The sequence below is a fragment of the Hoplias malabaricus genome, chromosome 16 (genome assembly GCF_029633855.1).
Source record: "Hoplias malabaricus isolate fHopMal1 chromosome 16, fHopMal1.hap1, whole genome shotgun sequence".
Classification (NCBI taxonomy): domain Eukaryota; kingdom Metazoa; phylum Chordata; class Actinopteri; order Characiformes; family Erythrinidae; genus Hoplias; species Hoplias malabaricus.
Window position 1 is genome coordinate 28,354,536 of NC_089815.1, and position 21,444 is coordinate 28,375,979.

Consider the following 21,444-nt stretch of genomic DNA (forward strand, 5'->3'; position numbering starts at 1 on the left):
ATGTTTCTAATTTTCTACAAATGGTTTTTCATTCATTCATTCATTATCTGTAACCCTTCTCCAGTTCAGGGTCGCGGTTAGTCCAGAGCCTACCTGGAATCATTGGGTGCAAGGCGGGAATACACCCTGGAGGGGGCACCAGTCCTTCACAGGGCAACACACACTCACACATTCACTCACACAGTCACACCTACGGACACTTTTGTGTCACCAAATCCATCTACCAACTTGTGTTTTTGGACTGTAGGAGGATACCGGAGCACCCGGAGGAAACCCACGCAGACACAGAGAGAACACACCACACTCCTCACAGACAGTCACCCGGAGGAAACCTACGCGGACACAGAGAGAACACACCACACTCCTTACAGATAGTCACCCGGAGGAAACCTACGCAGACACAGAGAGAACACACCACACTCCTTACAGACAGTCACCCGGAGGAAACCTACGCAGACACAGGGAGAACACACCACACTCTTCACAGACAGTCACCCGGAGGAAACTCATGCAGACACAGGGAGAACACACCACACTCCTCACAGACAGTCACCCGGAGGAAACCCACGCAGACACAGGGAGAACACACCACACTCTTCACAGACAGTCACCCGGAGGAAACCCACACAGACACAGGGAGAACACACCACACTCCTCACAGAGTCACAGACAGTCACCCAGGAATCATACCCACAACCTCAAGGTCTCTGGAGCTGTGTGACTGCGACGCCTACCTACTGCGCCACCGTGCCGCCCTGATGTTATTCATGTTCGTTTTTTTTTTTTTTTTTTTTATTCGTAGTTAATCAACAAAAAGTGCCAGCCCAATAAATCCCATATGAAACAGCCATAAGAGGAAGGAGAAATGTGCCAGCACAGCAAAGAAAAGTCAGGCATATAAGGCCAGCCATAACATATTTGATATTATTGATGATGCTGACAGGACGGACAATCACCGCTACATCAAGGGCCTCAGATACTCGGACCAGTTTCTATTGACCTGAAGCCCATGACAGCTGCGCTCAGCCGCGATCAAACCTCTCAGTTTTATCGATGAAGCCTTGCCTAGAGGAAGCCTCATGGCTTCAACTCCAGCTACAAAGGAATTCTTCTCTGAATATCCATAATTAAATAGTGTCTGAAAGCATATACAGCTGCCTGACACCTCATACACCAGCGCCCATTGATTCTGCCCTCTGACATTTAAGAGTTTTAGCCCCAGAATGCTCCAGCGGACGGATCTATTTTCACAGGCCGGCCATCGTGACCCAGGGTCCTCAGAAAATCAGTGGACGAAGATCAACTCGCTGATCGATACAGCTCATGTAAATGTTCTCACTTCCTTTTAGAACTTCATTAGTGCATTTGCTTAGCTGGATTTGGCAGTAATGTCCCCCCAGTGGGTGGGAGAAAATGGGTTCTGGACAGACTCTTGACCTACTCACTGAAGGCATTGGGGGGGATTGGGGGTGGAGAGAGAGAGAGGCACAGATGGAAATAGTGACAGTGCACATTTGTCTGAAGCTTCCCCATGTTCTGATCCTGGAGTCGTTCACTTCACTTCACACAGATCAGGGTAAAGCCCCTTCCCTCTGCTTGCTAGAGCAAACAGACACAGATAACATTAATAAATGCGTCTCTCATGCCTCATTACACAGTGCCATTGATGCAAAGTTCTTGCACGTCACATTTTCTCGGAATAATCCCCAATTCTCAGAGGACTGTTTTTGTTTTGTCCGGTTTCCCTCACCACACCGATGTTATAAATCTGTTCAAGATCAGATACTAATTAATAGTCAGCACAGTGCTTGTGTCTCGCTGTTCCCCGCTGCACGGTGTGAGGGCTGAGTCCCCCTCGACCTGCAGAAATACATTTGGGGTGGAGTTACAGAACAACGTTGTCTCATCTTCCATGGCGGAGGCTCCCAAACACCAACGACTCCATGGGTGCCAAGATGGCTGCCCACTGTTCTGGGTTTGTGTATGTGTGTGTGTGTGTTCATTGTCAGTGATGGGTTAAATGTGGGGGCACAATTTCATTGTACATTGTGCAAAAACCATAAAAAGCACATGTTCTTTTATAAATATCATCAATATCAACGTTTCAGGGAGAACACACCACACTCCTCACAGACAGTCACCCGGAGGACACCCACGCAAACACAGAGAGAACACACCACACTCCTCACAGACAGTCACCCGGAGGACACCCATGCAAACACAGAGAGAACACACCACACTCCTCACAGACAGTCACCCAGAGGAAACCCACGCAGACACAGGGAGAACACACCACACCCCTCACAGACAGTCACCCGGAGGACACCCATGCAAACACAGAGAGAACACACCACACTCCTCACAGACAGTCACCCAGAGGAAACCCACGCAGACACAGAGAGAACACACCACACCCCTCACAGACAGTCACCCAGAGGACACCCACGCAGACACAGAGAGAACACACCACACCCCTCACAGACAGTCACTCAGATGACACCCACGCAGACACAGAGAGAACACACCACACTCCTCACAGACAGTCACCCGGACGGGAATCGAACCTTTCACCCTTATATAAAGTCTATTAATAATATAAATCAAACATCAGATAAACACAAACCATAGGCTATGCTTTGTCTCAGGTTTCTAGTTTTAAAAGCAAAACACCCCACCGCACTAACGTCAAAGCCCCTAGTATGCTGTTAGTGGATGGAGGCATATAATAATAACAGGGCTTCACATATTTCATAGTCCACCATTACCCAGACCGGCTGTGAGAATGTAACTGTGATTGTTTTGTGGCAAAGTTCTCACATTCCACACAGCCTCCACAATACCCAGTAAATCCGACTTCAATAAACCACCTTAAAAACTACTTTTACAACCACATTAAACAAAGACCCAGCCCAAACCACCCAACTCTACCAGTGCAATAAGCTCTGACACCATCCCAGCTCTGACACCATCATAAAGCACTTCCTATGCTGCCAGAGTAAATACAAGCAGATCATTTTCCTATAATATGAATAAATAATGTGGCTTTCATACCCTGCTGTCTCCCATTACACACACCGGCTGTGAGAAGGTAACCGTGCTTGCATGGCGCTCACATTTCACACCGCCTTTGAACAAACATCAATCCCAAAGCATCAAGAATATTGATTATTTGTCTAAGATTCTCACGTGAATTAATTCAACAAATGATTCGACTCAAACTGACCAACGTCTCTCCACAGAATATTATTCATTCATTCATTCATTATCTGTAACCGCTTATCCAACTCAGGGTCGCGGTGGCTCCAGAGCCTACCTGGAATCATTGGGCGCAAGGCGGGAATACACCCTGGAGGGGGCGCCAGTCCTTCACAGGCAACACACACTCGCACATTCACTCACACACTGAGCTGAGCGTCGACTGGACCGGACGCTCAGCTTCTGCATGATGATTGGATGATCTGTCTGAGGCTGAATCCCTTTTTGATTGACAGCCAAATGAGCGAATCAGCGATCATTTGGTGTAAAGATCCGTGGGAGCACAGGCGGACACACTTCACATGGGACAAGGCCGTTTAAGCAGCCTAGCTCTGCTGGCCATTGAGAGGACACTAGTCAAGTCCCTGGAAAAGACGCCTTGTTGGTACGACAGGGTCACAGATCATTTTCTTAAAAAGGAACGGAAGGTAGAATTTACGTATAAATAAACCCACACATTTTATGATGTAGGCCGAAATTGAGCTTCCCCTCCTTGAAAGACCAGCATCCGCCACTGAGATATATATATATATATATATATATATTAAATTCTAGTGATATCAAAGACCAGCTTGGACCAACTCAGACCTGCTCTACTTGGTGTTCTGAAGAGTAATACCACTGTTATTTTTGTTTTTTTATTTTCTGTTTGGTAAATTCTTCTAGTTGTGACTAAGAATTGTTTACAATGGTGGTGATAGGACCAATGCGTCTGACACGAAATGGTTAGAATACTTTATTTCTCTTGGACGCTGTTTGATGGTTTAATGATAGTTTGGAGTTAAGATTCATTGATTGATTCGTTCATTCGTTCATTGCCTGTAAGCGCTTATCCATTTCAGGGTCGCGGTGGGTCCGGAGCCCACCCAGAATCACTGGGCGGAAGACGAGAACACACCCTGAAGAGGGCGCCAGAACACACACTCACACATTTACATACAGATACATACCATTCTTCTCATTACATATTCAGTTTAGAAGGGTCGTGTTTTGTATGTAAGAGAAGTTTAAATGTCTGTGAGCTGTGTACATTGTGATCGCAGGTTGTTTACTCCATGTCATTCCCATCAACGTATTAAAGCAGTAAATTTTATTAGTGGAATTCCTCTTTAAAGAAAAGTTTTGGAGAAGTATTTATGGCTACGCCGGAGCCCCACGGGTTTATTTTTATTTGCGTAATTTGTCCTTATCTGAAATGATGCACAGCTGCTTTTGTTTATCCTCTAAAACAGTGTTTTAACCCTGAGCCTATGTTCCCTGCCAAGGAACAGATCAAGAGCTGCAGTTAGAAGAGCACTTTCGAATGCGACGCATATTTGGTAACTGCTAATTCACTCATTATATCGTGCCTATAGGGTATGTGATCTTGTAACTGTTTTCTCTTCAAAGCACAGTCATATTTTTGTAATGACTCAGGGAAAGACGAAACCTCCCCAAAACAAAGCACTTCTGGAAAGTTCTTTGGAAACAATAGACGGAAATGACATGGGTCAGGCTCCAAATTTCTATTATTTAATTTTTTTTCTCCCTCAAACTCTCCTGTCAAAAGGGAAATCATTCCCACAGCTGTGATGGGGTTCCTATTAATAATGCATGAAAGCCGACGCGCGTTTGGTTGCGGCTGCACTTTATCAGAAGCCGCTGTTGTCAGACGCTACTTAGACATGAAGGATGATCTGACAAATTCCACGTACGCATCAGTATTCACCCCAGCGCTCCACAACATAAACAGGAAAATTGAATAAACAGACTCAGGAATCCTTTCCAAGAGCAGCATACGCTCCTCTTAATTCAATTACGGAATGGCTCTAATTGCAACCTGTTCTGTTTTATTTTCTTTATTTATTTTTCTCACGTTTATCCACCCAGCAACTTCCACATCTTTCCCTAAGCCACTTACATGTTTTGAAACACTGCGTTTGGGACAGCGACAGTGCCGACTCGGACGTTTTTCACCGCGCACAATTCCTGTGTTCCTCATCCCGAGTGGAATTATTAATATTAAGAGCTAAAAAAGTGCTTTTGAAACAGCCCAGTGATTTATGGATGTGAGCGTAGTACACAAACCATAGCCATGTTCCTTTGCCCTTGAGTTCAGAGCTCGCGGCTCGGCAACTTTCCTTTTTAATTAAAGCGCTCCTATCTTCTCAGGAAAAAATAAATAAAAAAAAGCCACTCGAGACAGCGTCCGCTTTGAGAAAGTGCTCCTGATTATGAAGAAGCGGAGATTGATTCACCTTGTACATTACTAAGGTAACCATGCACTTCCCTCTTGGATGAATTATGAAGCGCTTTATTTAAAATGAAGTCATGTATTCAGTCATTCTGCTTTAACCCGACTGATGTGAGCGTAGATCTTTGAAGTGTTGAGTAATTTCAGCAGGTAGAGGATTGTTCTTTAACACACTGTTAATATTCTGTGGAGTGGCACGGTGGCGCAGCAGGTAGGTGTAGCAGTCACACAGCTCCAGGGACCTGGAGGTTGTGGGTTCGATTCCCGCTCCGGGTGACTGTCTGTGAGGAGTGTGGTGTGTTCTCCCTGTGTCTGCGTGGGTTTCCTCCGGGTCACTGTCTGTGAGGAGTGTGGTGTGTTCTCCCTGTGTCTGCGTGGGTTTCCTCTGGGTGACTGTCTGTGAGGAGTATGGTGTGTTCTCCCTGTGTCTGCGTGGGTTTCCTCCGGGTGACTGTCTGTGAGGTGTGTGGTGTGTTCTCCCTGTGTCTGCGTGGGTTTCCTCCGGGTGACTGTCTGTGAGGTGTGTGGTGTGTTCTGCGTGGGTTTCCTCCGGGTGACTGTCTGTGAGGAGTGTGGTGTGTTCTCCCTGTGTCTGTGTGGGTTTCCTCCGGGTGACTGTCTGTGAGGAGTGTGGTGTGTTCTCTCTGTGTCTGCGTGGGTTTCCTCCGGGTGCTCCGGTTTCCTCCCACAGTCCAAAATCACATGTTGGTAGGTTGATTGGTGACTCCAAAGTGTCCGTAGGTGTGAGTGTGTGAGTGAAAAAAGCCACTTGAGACAGCGTCCGCTGCCCCATAGACCCCCAGAGACACTGAGCGTCCGATGGGTGGGACAAAGCCCAGCATTTATCCAATGACTCGTCTGGTTTCGCTGCACTTCGCTGCTTCGCTATTGAACTCTGTGGATGCTCAGCGTCCTCACTGTTTAAAGCACTGTGAAGCTGCGGGAATGATTGAGAGGAAAGCCGCGTCTTTACCAGTGATAAGAAGCTGATTCTGAACAAAAGTTGAGCGCGTTGTAGTGCATATTTATTCAATGACATGTACACACAACAGTATATATTTGATCACTTATTTTTTTACATTTTAGGGGAAGCTGAGCTTCCCTTGCAGTCTTACTGCAATCGCCACTGATAAATATATATTTATATATATAAGCAGACTGTGCAGCAATGTAGGTAACACTGTGATATTGTATTCTCAAATATCCAGCAGGGCACAGCTCTAATAAAAGAAACTGGGGAGTGTTCACAAAACTCCTCCTCTACAGGTTCTGGGTCAGAAACAATTATATTCGCCCTTCTCACCCCGCAGGTATTTGTGCAAATATCACCGCATGCCTGTTTGCAGCCGAATTAACGATAAATCACATCACGGCTACATCAAACCAAAGGCGTATTAAGGTGTTCATTTATTCAGAGAATATTAATCAGCACAGACATTATGTCGTATGAATATCCTCACAACAATTTGCCCGCCAAGATAATCCACTTGGTAGAAAGCTACCTGTCCATACGTCCAGTATAAGGTGGGTCTTAAAGGATGTAGAGCTCATACACAAGATCATACAGAGCCATAACTGTACAATCATAACCGAGCCATAACTGTTTCCTGATCAGTTCATCAGTGCGTGTTGGTGCCAGCTCTGTGACGTAATAAAACAAAGGTCCTGTGTGATAGTTACCCTGTGTTTTACCCTGTGTTAACTCACCTGGTGTGAAGCAGTGCGGCGTAGGCCTCGCTCCCAGCCAAGACATAACTGATCCCAATAGAAACACTGCAAAAGACAAAAGCATTGATCAGTTCTCTCCAGGGTTTGGGTTTTACACCAAGCTCATTCTCTAAGGAGAAAGAAACAGATTAGAATAACGTCTCTACTGCTTTAATAAGTGTTTAATGAGATGCTTCTGAAATGTCGACGCCAAAAATATATAATCAAACATTACACCACACTTTCGGTCAAGTCATGAATGGCAGAAACAGTGGAACCGAGGTGGAAGAGAAAGAGAAAGGCCACGGGTCTCTTCTCTATTTAATAAGAGATGTGTCGTGAGCGTTCTGGCATGGATCGGCTGCTGTCGCATCATCCGAGTGGATGAGGCAACTCTCTAAGAACGTCCCAAAGAATGTGCACTGCTTGGGGGTCTAGAGAAGTCCTGTGTAAGTGTAATTACAGTTCATTCATTCTTTTTAGTGTTGACGTACACTCTGAGGGACTCTAAATCCACATTCATCGTGTGGGAATAAACCATCCACGTTCAAAGTGTGTTCTACGGATGAGAACAGGTGCTCAGGGTTAATAACTGCACAGAGCTGACGTTGTTAGAAACATTTACTCGAATCGTTGTGTTCGAGCCTGTTCCTAATATTTCCGTGTGTCCACTTAAAGAACCCGTTAGAAGAGAGGAAAGGAAGAAGCCTGGGTCTGGAGTGGTAGGTTCAGCTTGGTAAATCACACAGAGGACAGTATTGGTAGATGTGTACTGTGCTGTTGTGGAGTGGTAGCAGGGGGGGGATTCGTCATGGCGACTCATCGATCGAGCGCTAAGCCTCGTGAACACAATGATGAGAAAATCAATCAGATATGTTCTAGTGAAACCTGTCTAAATGCTGATAACAGCTCGTCGACCTGGGAGCAAGGCTGACCTTTCTCGTGGAGTAATAAGGCAGTAGTGCAGTGGAGGTGTTTAAGTAAATGCCTTCTGGTGTCCTTAGTCCGTTCTGTATCCTTGGTTGCACTATCTACAGAAACGCATTGCAGCGTGGTTACTGCTCCGAAAACGTCAATAAGGAGCCGGACGGGCCCAGGCTCCGTGCAAAACAAGGACACGGGGGCAAGCACCACCTCCTGCTGAAAATCTGTATGTAATGAAAGCAAAGCATATTGAAAGGCTTTTTAAGACAAAAGAAAAAAACAAATTCCACTTTATAAATAATGCCACGTTTAAAATGAGATCGGCTGATGAACGCGCCATTGGTCATTTGGGTGGAATTCACTTGACTGGGCCGGGGCACTGTTCTAAAGATGGAGAAGAGAAACTGTTGGTTAGGGCAGTGCTGACATTTCACACATAAATAAAGCTCCACTTCCTGGCAGTCTAGAGGGCATGGCGGGGATTAAAAACCTACTTAGCACTCAGATCCCACAAGTCTGCCATCTTCGCTCGCCTCGGCGTACAACGCAGCTCTGATCCATCTTTTTTTGCTTTCATTAACCTTTTTGTGGATCGAAACAAAAGGAGAGGGTCCTGAGCTGAAAGCGCCGCCCTTAACCGGGTCGGGACGACCAGCGCTGACATTTCAGGACTGCCACCTCTTCATGAAATAGCAGGTTTGATCCGTAGACATCACACAGAGCTTAAGAAAAGATCTGTGCAATGATCAGCCAAAGCATTTAAATGACATCCTTGTTTCTACACTCACTATCCATTCACTTATACGCACTGACCACAGAGGGGCACTTTGCCGTTAGAAATTACAGATTGTGGTCCATCGGTTTGTCTACATACTTTCTTAGCTCCAGTTAAAGAAGTCTGCAACAATTTGTCTGCAACTGCGCCTGTGCTTTGCAGGGTGACACACACTAACACCTATAAACACGTTTGAGTCACCAATCAACGTGTTTTGGGAGCGTGGGAGGAAACTGGAGCACCCGGAGGAAACCCACGCGGACACAGGGAGAACACACCACACTCCTCACAGACAGTCACCCGGAGGAAACCCACGCAGACACAGGGAGAACACACCACACTCCTCACAGACAGTCACCCGGAGGAAACCCACGCAGACACAGGGAGAACACACCACACTCCTCACAGACAGTCACCCGGAGGAAACCCACGCAGACACAGGGAGAACATACCAGACTCCTCACAGACAGTCACCCGGAGGAAACCCACGCAGACACAGGGAGAACACACCACACTCCTCACAGACAGTCACCCGGAGGAAACCCACGCAGACACAGAGAGAACACACCACACTCCTCACAGACAGTCACCCGGAGGAAACCCACGCAGACACAGAGAGAACAAACCACACTCCTCACAGACAGTCACCCGGAGGAAACCCACGCAGACACAGGGAGAACACACCACACTCCTCACAGTCATCCGGAGGAAACCCACGCAGACACAGGGAGAACACACCGCACTCCTCACAGACAGTCACCCGGAGGAAACCCACGCAGACACAGGGAGAACACACCGCACTCCTCACAGACAGTCACCCGGAGGAAACCCACGCAGACACAGGGAGAACACACCGCACTCCTCACAGACAGTCACCCGGAGCGGGACTTGAACCCACAACCTCCAGGTCCCTGCCGCCCGAGTTATAAACAGTGAAGTATAATGTTAACATACAGTTCCGCGGCAGACAGATTGCTGTATTAAATACTGGAACGACAATATGTGGCAAGATTGGAACTGTTTGTGGGAATTACTGGAATAACTACGATGACAGGTGACTGAACTGTGGTTTTAATTAGCAAATGCACCCAGCTGAAGTTGCTGGAATCATGGATGTCAATGCATGTAAGGACCCCGTTACTTCCTATGAAAGAACAGCGAGAGATCCAGATGCTTGAAGAAAAGAAGGCCATTGTGCATGCCCTGCAGCAGCTGGAGAGTCTAGCTTGGCCAGATAATAACAAATTACCTCAGCTCCCTGCTGTGTTATGCAACAGCAGACAAGGCTGCTTTTTTTTTTTTTTAAACCGAAAGCCATTACAGCTTATGATCAACATTTTCTTTTTAAGAAACAGTCATGCTCATTTTCTCAGCTCCAACAGTCTGTGATAACATCGTGTTGGAGATCAGCCTATTGGGTATTTTCGTTTATTTTGTACCGTTCTATTTTTAAGACACGCTCTTCGTGTTGAACTTTAAATGCCATTGTAAACAGTTAAATATAGAGACTGGAGATCGGCTTTGTAGCTTTGAAGAGGACTCGGAATAAGGACATCACACAATCCAGAACCTTCTTTTACAATCTTGAAACCTCAGAGAACACATAAGATCAATCAATCCCACATAACTCCACATAACAGGCCGGAAACCGCCCTTAAGTGGCAGCCAGACTGAGGCTATTGACTTTTGTTCCACAAGAATATGATTGCAGGTTTACTCATACCTTGGGACCAGTTCTTCTTTAGGTTATGTCAGCCTTGACACTGGGATATTAGAGGAACCTGTGCAGTAAGGGATGCGATTCAACCTTGGTGACCAAACAACACTACGTACAAATGTATCCTGGACTAAAAAGAGTTTCTTCCATTTCTTTGGGTATATTTGAAATCTTACACTGTGGAAAGTGGAACCGCTGACCACGGCGATCTATTATCAAGTAATCCTTGAAAACAGCAGAGGTGTCGGAGAGGGTGTCGCTCATTAGGAGGGCACCACTGGGAGAATTTCATTGAATAATTCAGAAAGGTGTGAGATTAGCTGACGTTAAATGACAGGATATGGCTATACGTGCAGTTCTCATGCCTGTGGGGGACAAACCATTTGGAACTTCTGGCTGACGCATGAGAAGAAAAGGGTAATGTATTTTATGTCGTATAAAACCTATCAGAAATCTTTTTTTTTTTTTCTTGATCTGAACCAATGTAAAGTTGAAAATCTTATAGACAACAGTTGTCCAACTTTTACACGGCCCTTCGGTCGCTTTGTCGGTCATGACCATCTCCACACTGAGTGAGTGAGTGAGTGTTACACAGAACCTAATAAGGTTCTTACAGCTCCCTCTTGTGGGGAACCTTCAGCCTACTACAAGAGATGTGTGAGTGAGTGAGTGAGTAAGTATTACACAGAACCTAATAAGGTTCTAACAGCTCCCACTTGTGGGGAACCTTCAGCCTACTACAAGAGATGTGTGAGTGAGTGAGTGAGTGAGTATTACACAGAACCTAATAAGGTTATAACAGCTCCCTCTTGTGGGGAACCTTCAGCCTACTACAAGAGATGTGTGAGTGAGTGAGTGAGTAAGTATTACACAGAACCTAATAAGGTTCTAACAGCTCCCTCTTGTGGGGAACCTTCAGCCTACTACAAGAGATGTGTGAGTGAGTGAGTGAGTGAGTATTACACAGAACCTAATAAGGTTCTAACAGCTCCCACTTGTGGGGAACCTTCAGCCTACTACAAGAGATGTGTGAGTGTGTGAGTGAGTGAGTGTTACACAGAACCTAATAAGGTTCTAACAGCTCCCTCTTGTGGGGAACCTTCAGCCTACTACAAGAGATGTGTGAATGAGTGAGTGAGTGTTACACAGAACCTAATAAGGTTCTAACAGCTCCCTCTTGTGGGGAACCTTCAGCCTACTACAAGAGATGTGTGAGTGAGTGAGTGTTACACAGAACCTAATAAGGTTCTAACAGCTCCCTCTTGTGGGGAACCTTCAGCCTACTACAAGAGATGTGTGAATGAGTGAGTGAGTGTTACACAGAACCTAATAAGGTTCTTACAGCTCCCTCTTGTGGGGAACCTTCAGCCTACTACAAGAGATGTGTGAGTGAGTGAGTGTTACACAGAACCTAATAAGGTTCTAACAGCTCCCTCTTGTGGTTAACCCTCAGCCTACTACAAGAGATGTGTGAGTGAGTGTGTGAGTGAGTGAGTGTTACACAGAACCTAATAAGGTTCTTACAGCTCCCTCTTGTGGGGAACCTTCAGCCTACTACAAGAGATGTGTGAATGAGTGAGTGAGTGTTACACAGAACCTAATAAGGTTCTAACAGCTCCCTCTTGTGGGGAACCTTCAGCCTACTACAAGAGATGTGTGAGTGAGTGAGTGTTACACAGAACCTAATAAGGTTCTAACAGCTCCCTCTTGTGGTTAACCCTCAGCCTACTACAAGAGATGTGTGAGTGAGTGTGTGAGTGAGTGAGTGTTACACAGAACCTAATAAGGTTCTAACAGCTCCCTCTTGTGGTTAGCCCTCAGCCTACTACAAGAGATGTGTGAGTGAGTGAGTGAGTGTTACACAGAACCTAATAAGGTTCTAACAGCTCCCTCTTGTCGGGAACCTTCAGCCTACTACAAGAGATGTGTGAGTGAGTGAGTGAGTAAGTATTACACAGAACCTAATAAGGTTCTAACAGCTCCCTCTTGTGGGGAACCTTCAGCCTACTACAAGAGATGTGTGAGTGAGTGAGTGAGTAAGTATTACACAGAACCTAATAAGGTTCTAACAGCTCCCTCTTGTGGGGAACCTTCAGCCTACTACAAGAGATGTGTGAGTGAGTGAGTGAGTGAGTATTACACAGAACCTAATAAGGTTATAACAGCTCCCTCTTGTGGGGAACCTTCAGCCTACTACAAGAGATGTGTGAGTGAGTGAGTGAGTAAGTATTACACAGAACCTAATAAGGTTCTAACAGCTCCCTCTTGTGGGGAACCTTCAGCCTACTACAAGAGATGTGTGAGTGAGTGAGTGAGTGAGTATTACACAGAACCTAATAAGGTTCTAACAGCTCCCACTTGTGGGGAACCTTCAGCCTACTACAAGAGATGTGTGAGTGTGTGAGTGAGTGAGTGTTACACAGAACCTAATAAGGTTCTAACAGCTCCCTCTTGTGGTGAACCTTCAGCCTACTACAAGAGATGTGTGAATGAGTGAGTGAGTGTTACACAGAACCTAATAAGGTTCTAACAGCTCCCTCTTGTGGGGAACCTTCAGCCTACTACAAGAGATGTGTGAGTGAGTGAGTGTTACACAGAACCTAATAAGGTTCTAACAGCTCCCTCTTGTGGGGAACCTTCAGCCTACTACAAGAGATGTGTGAATGAGTGAGTGAGTGTTACACAGAACCTAATAAGGTTCTTACAGCTCCCTCTTGTGGGGAACCTTCAGCCTACTACAAGAGATGTGTGAGTGAGTGAGTGTTACACAGAACCTAATAAGGTTCTAACAGCTCCCTCTTGTGGTTAACCCTCAGCCTACTACAAGAGATGTGTGAGTGAGTGTGTGAGTGAGTGAGTGTTACACAGAACCTAATAAGGTTCTTACAGCTCCCTCTTGTGGGGAACCTTCAGCCTACTACAAGAGATGTGTGAATGAGTGAGTGAGTGTTACACAGAACCTAATAAGGTTCTAACAGCTCCCTCTTGTGGGGAACCTTCAGCCTACTACAAGAGATGTGTGAGTGAGTGAGTGTTACACAGAACCTAATAAGGTTCTAACAGCTCCCTCTTGTGGTTAACCCTCAGCCTACTACAAGAGATGTGTGAGTGAGTGTGTGAGTGAGTGAGTGTTACACAGAACCTAATAAGGTTCTAACAGCTCCCTCTTGTGGTTAGCCCTCAGCCTACTACAAGAGATGTGTGAGTGAGTGAGTGAGTGTTACACAGAACCTAATAAGGTTCTAACAGCTCCCTCTTGTGGGGAACCTTCAGCCTACTACAAGAGATGTGTGAGTGAGTGAGTGAGTGAGTAAGTATTACACAGAACCTAATAAGGTTCTAACAGCTCCCTCTTGTGGGGAACCTTCAGCCTACTACAAGAGATGTGTGAGTGAGTGAGTGAGTAAGTATTACACAGAACCTAATAAGGTTCTAACAGCTCCCTCTTGTGGGGAACCTTCAGCCTACTACAAGAGATGTGTGAGTGAGTGAGTGAGTATTACACAGAACCTAATAAGGTTCTAACAGCTCCCTCTTGTGGGGAACCTTCAGCCTACTACAAGAGATGTGTGAGTGAGTGAGTGAGTAAGTATTACACAGAACCTAATAAGGTTCTAACAGCTCCCTCTTGTGGGGAACCTTCAGCCTACTACAAGAGATGTATGAGTGAGTGAGTGAGTGAGTATTACACAGAACCTAATAAGGTTCTAACAGCTCCCTCTTGTGGGGAACCTTCAGCCTACTACCAGAGATGTGTGAGTGAGTGAGTGAGTGAGTATTACACAGAACCTAATAAGGTTCTAACAGCTCCCTCTTGTGGGGAACCTTCAGCCTACTACAAGAGATGTGTGAGTGAGTGAGTGAGTGAGTATTACACAGAACCTAATAAGGTTCTAACAGCTCCCTCTTGTGGTTAACCCTCAGCCTACTACAAGAGATGTGTGAGTGAGTGAGTGAGTGTTACACAGAACCTAATAAGGTTCTAACAGCTCCCTCTTGTGGGGAACCCTCAGCCTACTACAAGAGATGTGTGAGTCAGTGAGTGAGTGTTACACAGAACCTAATAAGGTTCTAACAGCTCCCTCTTGTGGGGAACCTTCAGCCTACTACAAGAGATGTGTGAGTGAGTGAGTGAGTGTTACACAGAACCTAATAAGGTTCTAACAGCTCCCTCTTGTGGGGAACCCTCAGCCTACTACAAGAGATGTGTGAGTCAGTGAGTGAGTGAGTCACAGATGTGGTTTCTGAGGTGTTTTGCAATAAACATAAAAAAACAACTTACAACTGAGATAGCAGTACGATATCGAACGCCCGGCTGCAGCGTTTGCTCAGGAAAAACGCGCCCAGCATGTGCAGGTTTGGCTGCAGTTCGTCCTGCAGCTTCAGTGCTGTGACATCCGTCTGGAGCAGACCTGCATCTGAAACAACAAAGAGCAAAGAGCTCAGCCTGAAAAGATGCTGCTTCCTTTTTTTTTCCCAGTCTCCTCCTGACAGCCGTTTCTGGTGACAGATACATTTCAGACAATAAGCGTGCAGAATGGATGGGTCAGTGACCGAAACAGCTCAATCTGGCCCTTGCACATGCCGCGGATGAGTGGGGCCATCCCTCAGCCTCGCGCATCACTCTTCATCCAGCGCCGCAGCCACGTCCTCGCAACGGCGCCACTTTTTATGTGGTAAATAATGAATTGGAGGGGGCATAAGTGTAAGGAATGGAGAGAACACAGCGAGGAGAGATGAATATAGACAGTGATAAGGGAAGGAGCTGTACCAGGAGCAGCGGGAATAATTCATACTCCTGCACTCTCTTCCACACTGCAGTGGAGTGGAGTTACAGGAGGCTTGTGCTAACCTGTGTCAGAGCAAAACCTTGCATCTACCCCGGTAACCTTCCAGGAGACGCAGAAATCATTGTGAATTCATGGTGCAAATCCAAGTAAACCCAGAGTACAGGGCAGGGTTTGTTCTTGGATGAGATTAAAACGGAATTAGAAGGTTTGTTTCTGAAAGTGGGCAGCACGGTGGCGCAGCAGGTAGTGTCGCAGTCACACAGCTCCAGGGGCCTGGAGGTTGTGGGTTCGATTCCCGCTCCAGGTGACTGTCTGTGAAGAGTGTGGTGTGTTCTCCCTGTGTCTGCGTGGGTTTCCTCTAGGTGACTGTCTGTGAGGAGTGTGGTGTGTTCTCCCTGTGTCTGCGTGGGTTTCCTCCGGATGCTCCGGTTTCCTCCCACAGTCCAAAAACACACGTTGGTAGGTGGATTGGTGACTCAAAAGTGTCTGTAGGTGTGAGTGTGTGAGTGAATGTGTGTGTGTCTGTGTTGCCCTGTGAAGGACTGGCGCCCCCTCCAGGGTATAGTCCCGCCTTGCGCCCAGTGATTCCAGGTAGGCTCTGGACACACGGCGACCCTGAATTGGATAAGGGTTACAGATAATAAATGAATGAATGAATGAATGTTTCTGAAAGTAGCCATGTGCATGGTGTTATTAACATAAACCCCGCCTCCTCAACTAAAACAAACATGACTGTTAATATGTACATAACACTTAAACTACCTCAGGGTGTATATTTAAACAAACAAACAAACAAATATCATCCCATTTGTCCAGGACTTTTATTGTGTATTTTTAACAGGCTAACAAAATAAACAGTAGCACACAACAACGAGAGCTCCACCTCTTTGCTTCTCATATAAACAAAACACACGCTTCTGATCTGAGGGGTGGGGTCTTTCTCCCCTCATCCAGGGGTCCATAACAACCTAAACTCCATGATGCTGCATTAGCTCCTGATGCTAATGTCGACACGGTTTTATAAAAATAAAATAAAGCAGCCTGATTGTATTAGTGAGAAATAAATATATGTCAGAGTATCAACATAAAAACGCACAACAAACCCCTTGCAATAATTTCACACCTCACTAGGGGGCGTGTCACACCATTTAAATACCCCTTACCGACCCAGTGCAGCAGGCTAAACCCTCAGTGGGGTGCCACCTCTCTGGTCGACGGTGTGGACCCTCAAATGGTTTAAGTACCTTTACTTAAGGCCCACGGCAGCAGATTTGAGTCAGAAGTGGAGCGGCGCATGGAGTGTATAATTTTAACAGCCAGAGACGCACTTGATTCGCAATTAAGCAATCACAATAATTTTAAACATCATCAGGAAGTTCAGTAATATTTGTAAAGCTCTACAATAACAATAATAAAGCACTCAGCAAGTCCCAGTACCGACGGCGGCCATGTTGTGATAATACAACTGTAAGAACAATGTGAAGACGTGTCGGGAGGTGGGTATGAAACAGCCGTGTTAAGTGCAGGTCGCAGTGTATGAATTCTCTGCGGTGGAACAAGCGTTCTGTAGCTCACCCACTCTCACATTGCTCAAGGCCTAAACAGTAAACACTTCACCAGCAAAAATAACTCATACGTTATGAGAAAAATAAGGGGAGGGGCGGTGTGTGAGGAAACAGAGGACCAACAACAACAACAACAACTCCCAAATTGGCGCTGAGGACCAGGCTGATTGAAATCTAACAGGAAAATGACAAATGGTTTTTCTCAGAATAATAAATGCCGAGCGCCCTGTATTAGGAGCACAATCACCTTTCTGCCAGGATCTCAGGAGGGAAAAAATAAGCACCGACGTGGAACAGATGTTAAAAATAATTTGGCTGACACAAGTGCAATCAATATGTTTATATTTAGGCGTGGAGTGATGATGGAGGGGGGGGGGGGTGGGGGGAGGAGCATCCACCAAAAACTGTTCATCTGCATATCCTTCGAACTTCATCCGAGAAAACAGAGTCAAGGAGCAGCGTTCCGGAGGCGGGAGGCCCACAGCTTAATTCCTAATGGCATTCTAGGTTGTACCTTTCATTAAAATGACGAATAACTTTCCAAATCACTTGTGTCAGTCAGCCACCGGTCTCTGTAATGATTCTCTGCCACAGCAATCAGACTGGATGTTGATGGGGGTTTTATTTTTTATTTTTTTATTTTTACATTAGGACTACTGTACCTCAGACATAAGAATGACAGGGGAATAGGCGACAGGGAAAGAAGGCTACATCATTAATTTCTGAGACGGACCCATCTGCTCGTAAAAAAAACGGACAGCCAAGTAATTACGACGAAGAGCCGCTCGATCTCAACACCTGTCGTAGCATTTCTCACTTTGAGGAGGCGAGACGAGGAGAGAAAGCGGCACGGACTCGTGATATAACGCCGTAAGCTTCGTTAAGCTCGCTCGTGGTGCTGAGGCAGAAGAGGCATAACGATAAGCCTCATCACTGTTGCCAACATGGTCAGAGGTCCACCCCCATTAAATAACAATTAGAATGGCAGTCGGCCAAAGTCTTTTTCCTTTGGACGCATTGTCTCGCGGTTCTGACGAAGAGCCATTGCTCAGAGCTGTCTGACAAAACATCTGGACCGAAAGAGAGGTGTTATTAGCTGTTATTAATAAGCCCACTCCATCTTCATTGGAACATTTAAAGCGATAGATATTTTGCTTATTTAAGAAGCAAGATGTTAGCTTCATTTCCATCTTATTTATTGCTCTCAGAGAACAATAAAGTTTGCTGTTTTTAACTCTGTAATAAAATGCAGAGCCAAAACCACGCAACAGAAAAAGCTCTGAGAAGCAAACTTCGGTTTCAGGAAATCGGGAAGCAAGCACGGCACCGCCGGCTGCCAGGTACTGCCTCGCTGAACATTTGTCACTAATGGGTAATTAAAGAAAGAGGTTAAACCAAAGTCTCAGCAGAGAGAAGCCCATCACTCAGCTGCCAACTACCTGGCTGGGAAAGCCTGAACTGCAAATGAAGACAAACATGGCTCGATTTCTACGCTCATTTATTGAACTGTTATTGGACTACTTTCATTTTATAGATTCAGTTCAAAGAGTCAAGGATCTGATCATGTTTGTGTTGTTTGGGAAGTCCCACATTTTCACCGAGTCTAGTTTTATCTTGGATAACTTTCATGTATATGATTTTGGTTTGAAAAAAAAGGGTGATGACCCAAAACACCCGAACAACACCTCTGTAGCTCTGTGGTGGTCCATTGAAGAACAGGACGAAGGCGGGATCACAAATGATGCAGAGCAATGGATGGACTACACTCTATTAATATAAACAGCACCTGTATGTTTATGGTCAATGATAATTGGGGTATATTATTAGTTACTGTGCCTCTGCAGAGTTGGTGTGTTCTCCCCGTGTCCGCGTGGGTTTCCTCCGGGTGATTGTCTGTGAGGAGTGTGGTGTGTTCTCTCTGTGTCTGCGTGGGTTTCCTCCGGGTGACTGTCTGTGAGGAGTGTGGTGTGTTCTCCCTGTGTCTACGTGGGTTTCCTCCGGGTGACTGTCTGTGAGGAGTGTGGTGTGTTCTCCCTGTGTCTGCGTGGGTTTCCTCCGGGTGACTGTCTGTGAGGAGTGTGGTGTGTTCTCCCTGTGTCTGCGTGGGTTTCCTCCGGGTGACTGTCTGTGAGGAGTGTGGTGTGTTCTCCCCGTGTCCGCATGGGTTTCCTCCGGGTGACTGTCTGTGAGGAGTGTGTTCTCTCTGTGTCTGCGTGGGTTTCCTCCGGGTGACTGTCTGTGAGGAGTGTGGTGTGTTCTCCCTGTGTCTGCGTGGGTTTCCTCCGGGTGACTGTCTGTGAGGAGTGTGGTGTGTTCTCCCTGTGTCTGCGTGGGTTTCCTCCGGGTGACTGTCTGTGAGGAGTGTGGTGTGTTCTCCCTGTGTCTGCGTGGGTTTCCTCCGAGTGACTGTCTGTAAGGAGTGTGGTGTTCTCCCTGTGTCCGCGTGGGTTTCCTCCAGGTGACTGTCTGTGAGGAGTGTGGTGTGTTCTCCCTGTGTCCGTGTGGGTTTCCTCCGGGTGACTGTCTGTGAGGAGTGTGGTGTGTTCTCCCCGTGTCTGTGTGGGTTTCCTCCGGGTGACTGTCTGTGAGGAGTGTGGTGTGTTCTCCCCGTCTCTGTGTGGGTTTCCTCCGGGTGACTGTCTGTGAGGAGTGTGGTGTGTTCTCCCTGTGTCCGCGTGGGTTTCCTCCGGGTGCTCCGGTTTCCTCCCACGGTCCAAAAACACACGTTGGTAGGTGGATTGGTGACTCCAAAGTGTCCGTAGGTGTGAGTGTGTGAGTGAATGTGTGTGTGTGTCTGTGTTGCCCTGTGAAGGGCTGGCGCCCCCTCCAGGGTGTATTCCCACCTTGCGCCCAATGATTCCAGGTAGGCTCTGGACTCACCGCGACCCTGAATTGGATAAGCAGTTACAGACAATGAATGAATGAATGAATGAATGTGCCTCTACACTCACATGTAAATGACTCCTGTTCCGAGATCAGCGGTATGATCTGAAACTCTTTATAACATACGTGCGGATGGGCAGAGCTGAAGGGCACTGGGTCAAACAGGTGGATATATGTGACGTGTACATTCCTGCCATTTCTTTTCAATCCGGTTGTTTACTGCAGTTTATTTCCTGTTTTACTCGGTGAAGTCAAGGCCAGCTGTTCTCAGCAACATGACTCAGTCCTCTTAAGGTTCATCTCTCAGTCATACAGCTCTATAATTGTTCTACTATTTCCCAAAACTGGTGCAACACACACCCTGCAAAGTGCAAGCCATACCAAAAAGAGCATGATGATATTTGAGTGCTTGTCGCTTCTCTACTCAAATGCGGCTTGACATCGAGCCTTAAGGGAGAACGTGAAGGGTGTCTAGCTTCCACACAGACGCAGGATAAATAATCACGGTTGATACACCCTATGGGAAGACACACTGTCATTGCATCCACAAAGTCTCCCACGTCAAGCTTTCGTCATTCCCAACCTTTTGTTCCAGATTTTGTTTTTTCTTCACTGACTTTGGAGAACCAACGAGTTCCTGAATGAAATGTTCTAAGAAACAAGAAGGAAATAAAACATCGCTGAATTGATCTGAACAGTGCATTATAGAAATTTTACAAATAGAGATTTAATTCAAAGGAAAAGTCTACGTCTGGCAGCGTCGAGGAGTTCCAGTTAATAAGTACTGAATGTGCTGGAGAATTGTTCTCTAGAAGAAGAGAATAAAAATGGTAGTAATTTTTCACACAGACTTTAAAGCTACCTCCTTATACTGCACCCTCAGAACAGCCTTAAATATGTGTGTGTGTGAGTATATACATATATATACACACACTCGCGCAGCAGGTAGTGTCGCTGTCACACAGCTCCAGGGTTCCATTCCCGCTTATCCAATTCAGGGTCGCGGTGGGTCCAGAGCCTACCTGGAATCATTGAGTACAAGGCGGGAATACACCCTGGAGGGGGCGCCAGTCCTTCACAGGGCAACACAGACACACACACAAACATTCACTCACACACACACACCTACGAACACTTTTGAGTTGCCAATCCACCTACCAACGTGTGTTTTTGGACTGTGGGAGGAAACCGGAGCACCCAGAGGAAACCCACACGGACACGGGGAGAACACACCGCACTCCTCACAGACAGTCACCCGGAGGAAACCCACACGGACACGGGGAGAACACACCGCACTCCTCACAGACAGTCACCCGGAGGAAACCCACGCAGACACAGGGAGAACACACCACACTCCTCACAGACAGTCACCCGGAGGAAACGCACGCGGACACAGGGAGAACACCACACTTCTCAGACAGTCACCCGGAGGAAACCCACACAGACACAGGGAGAACACACCACACTCCTCACAGACAGTCACCCGGAGGAAACCCATGCAGACACAGGGAGTGGGAATCGAACCCACAACCTCCAGGTCCCTGGAGCTGTGTGACTGCGCCACTGTTCCGCCGTATATAAAACACAGGTATAAT

At 46.5% G+C, this 21,444-nt stretch overlaps 1 protein-coding gene across 1 annotated transcript in view; it reads right to left on the minus strand.

Annotated features, from left to right (window-relative positions):
* Positions 1-21,444, minus strand: part of si:ch211-51h4.2 (uncharacterized) — a 111,350-nt gene that overhangs the window by 72,848 nt on the left and 17,058 nt on the right. Inside the window, exons 6-7 of the mRNA XM_066648237.1 lie at positions 14,894-15,029; positions 7,196-7,261 (exon numbers count right to left, since the gene is read on the minus strand). Of these exons, the coding sequence (XP_066504334.1) occupies positions 7,196-7,261; positions 14,894-15,029 (202 nt within the window). The remainder of the gene's footprint in view (positions 1-7,195; positions 7,262-14,893; positions 15,030-21,444) is intronic.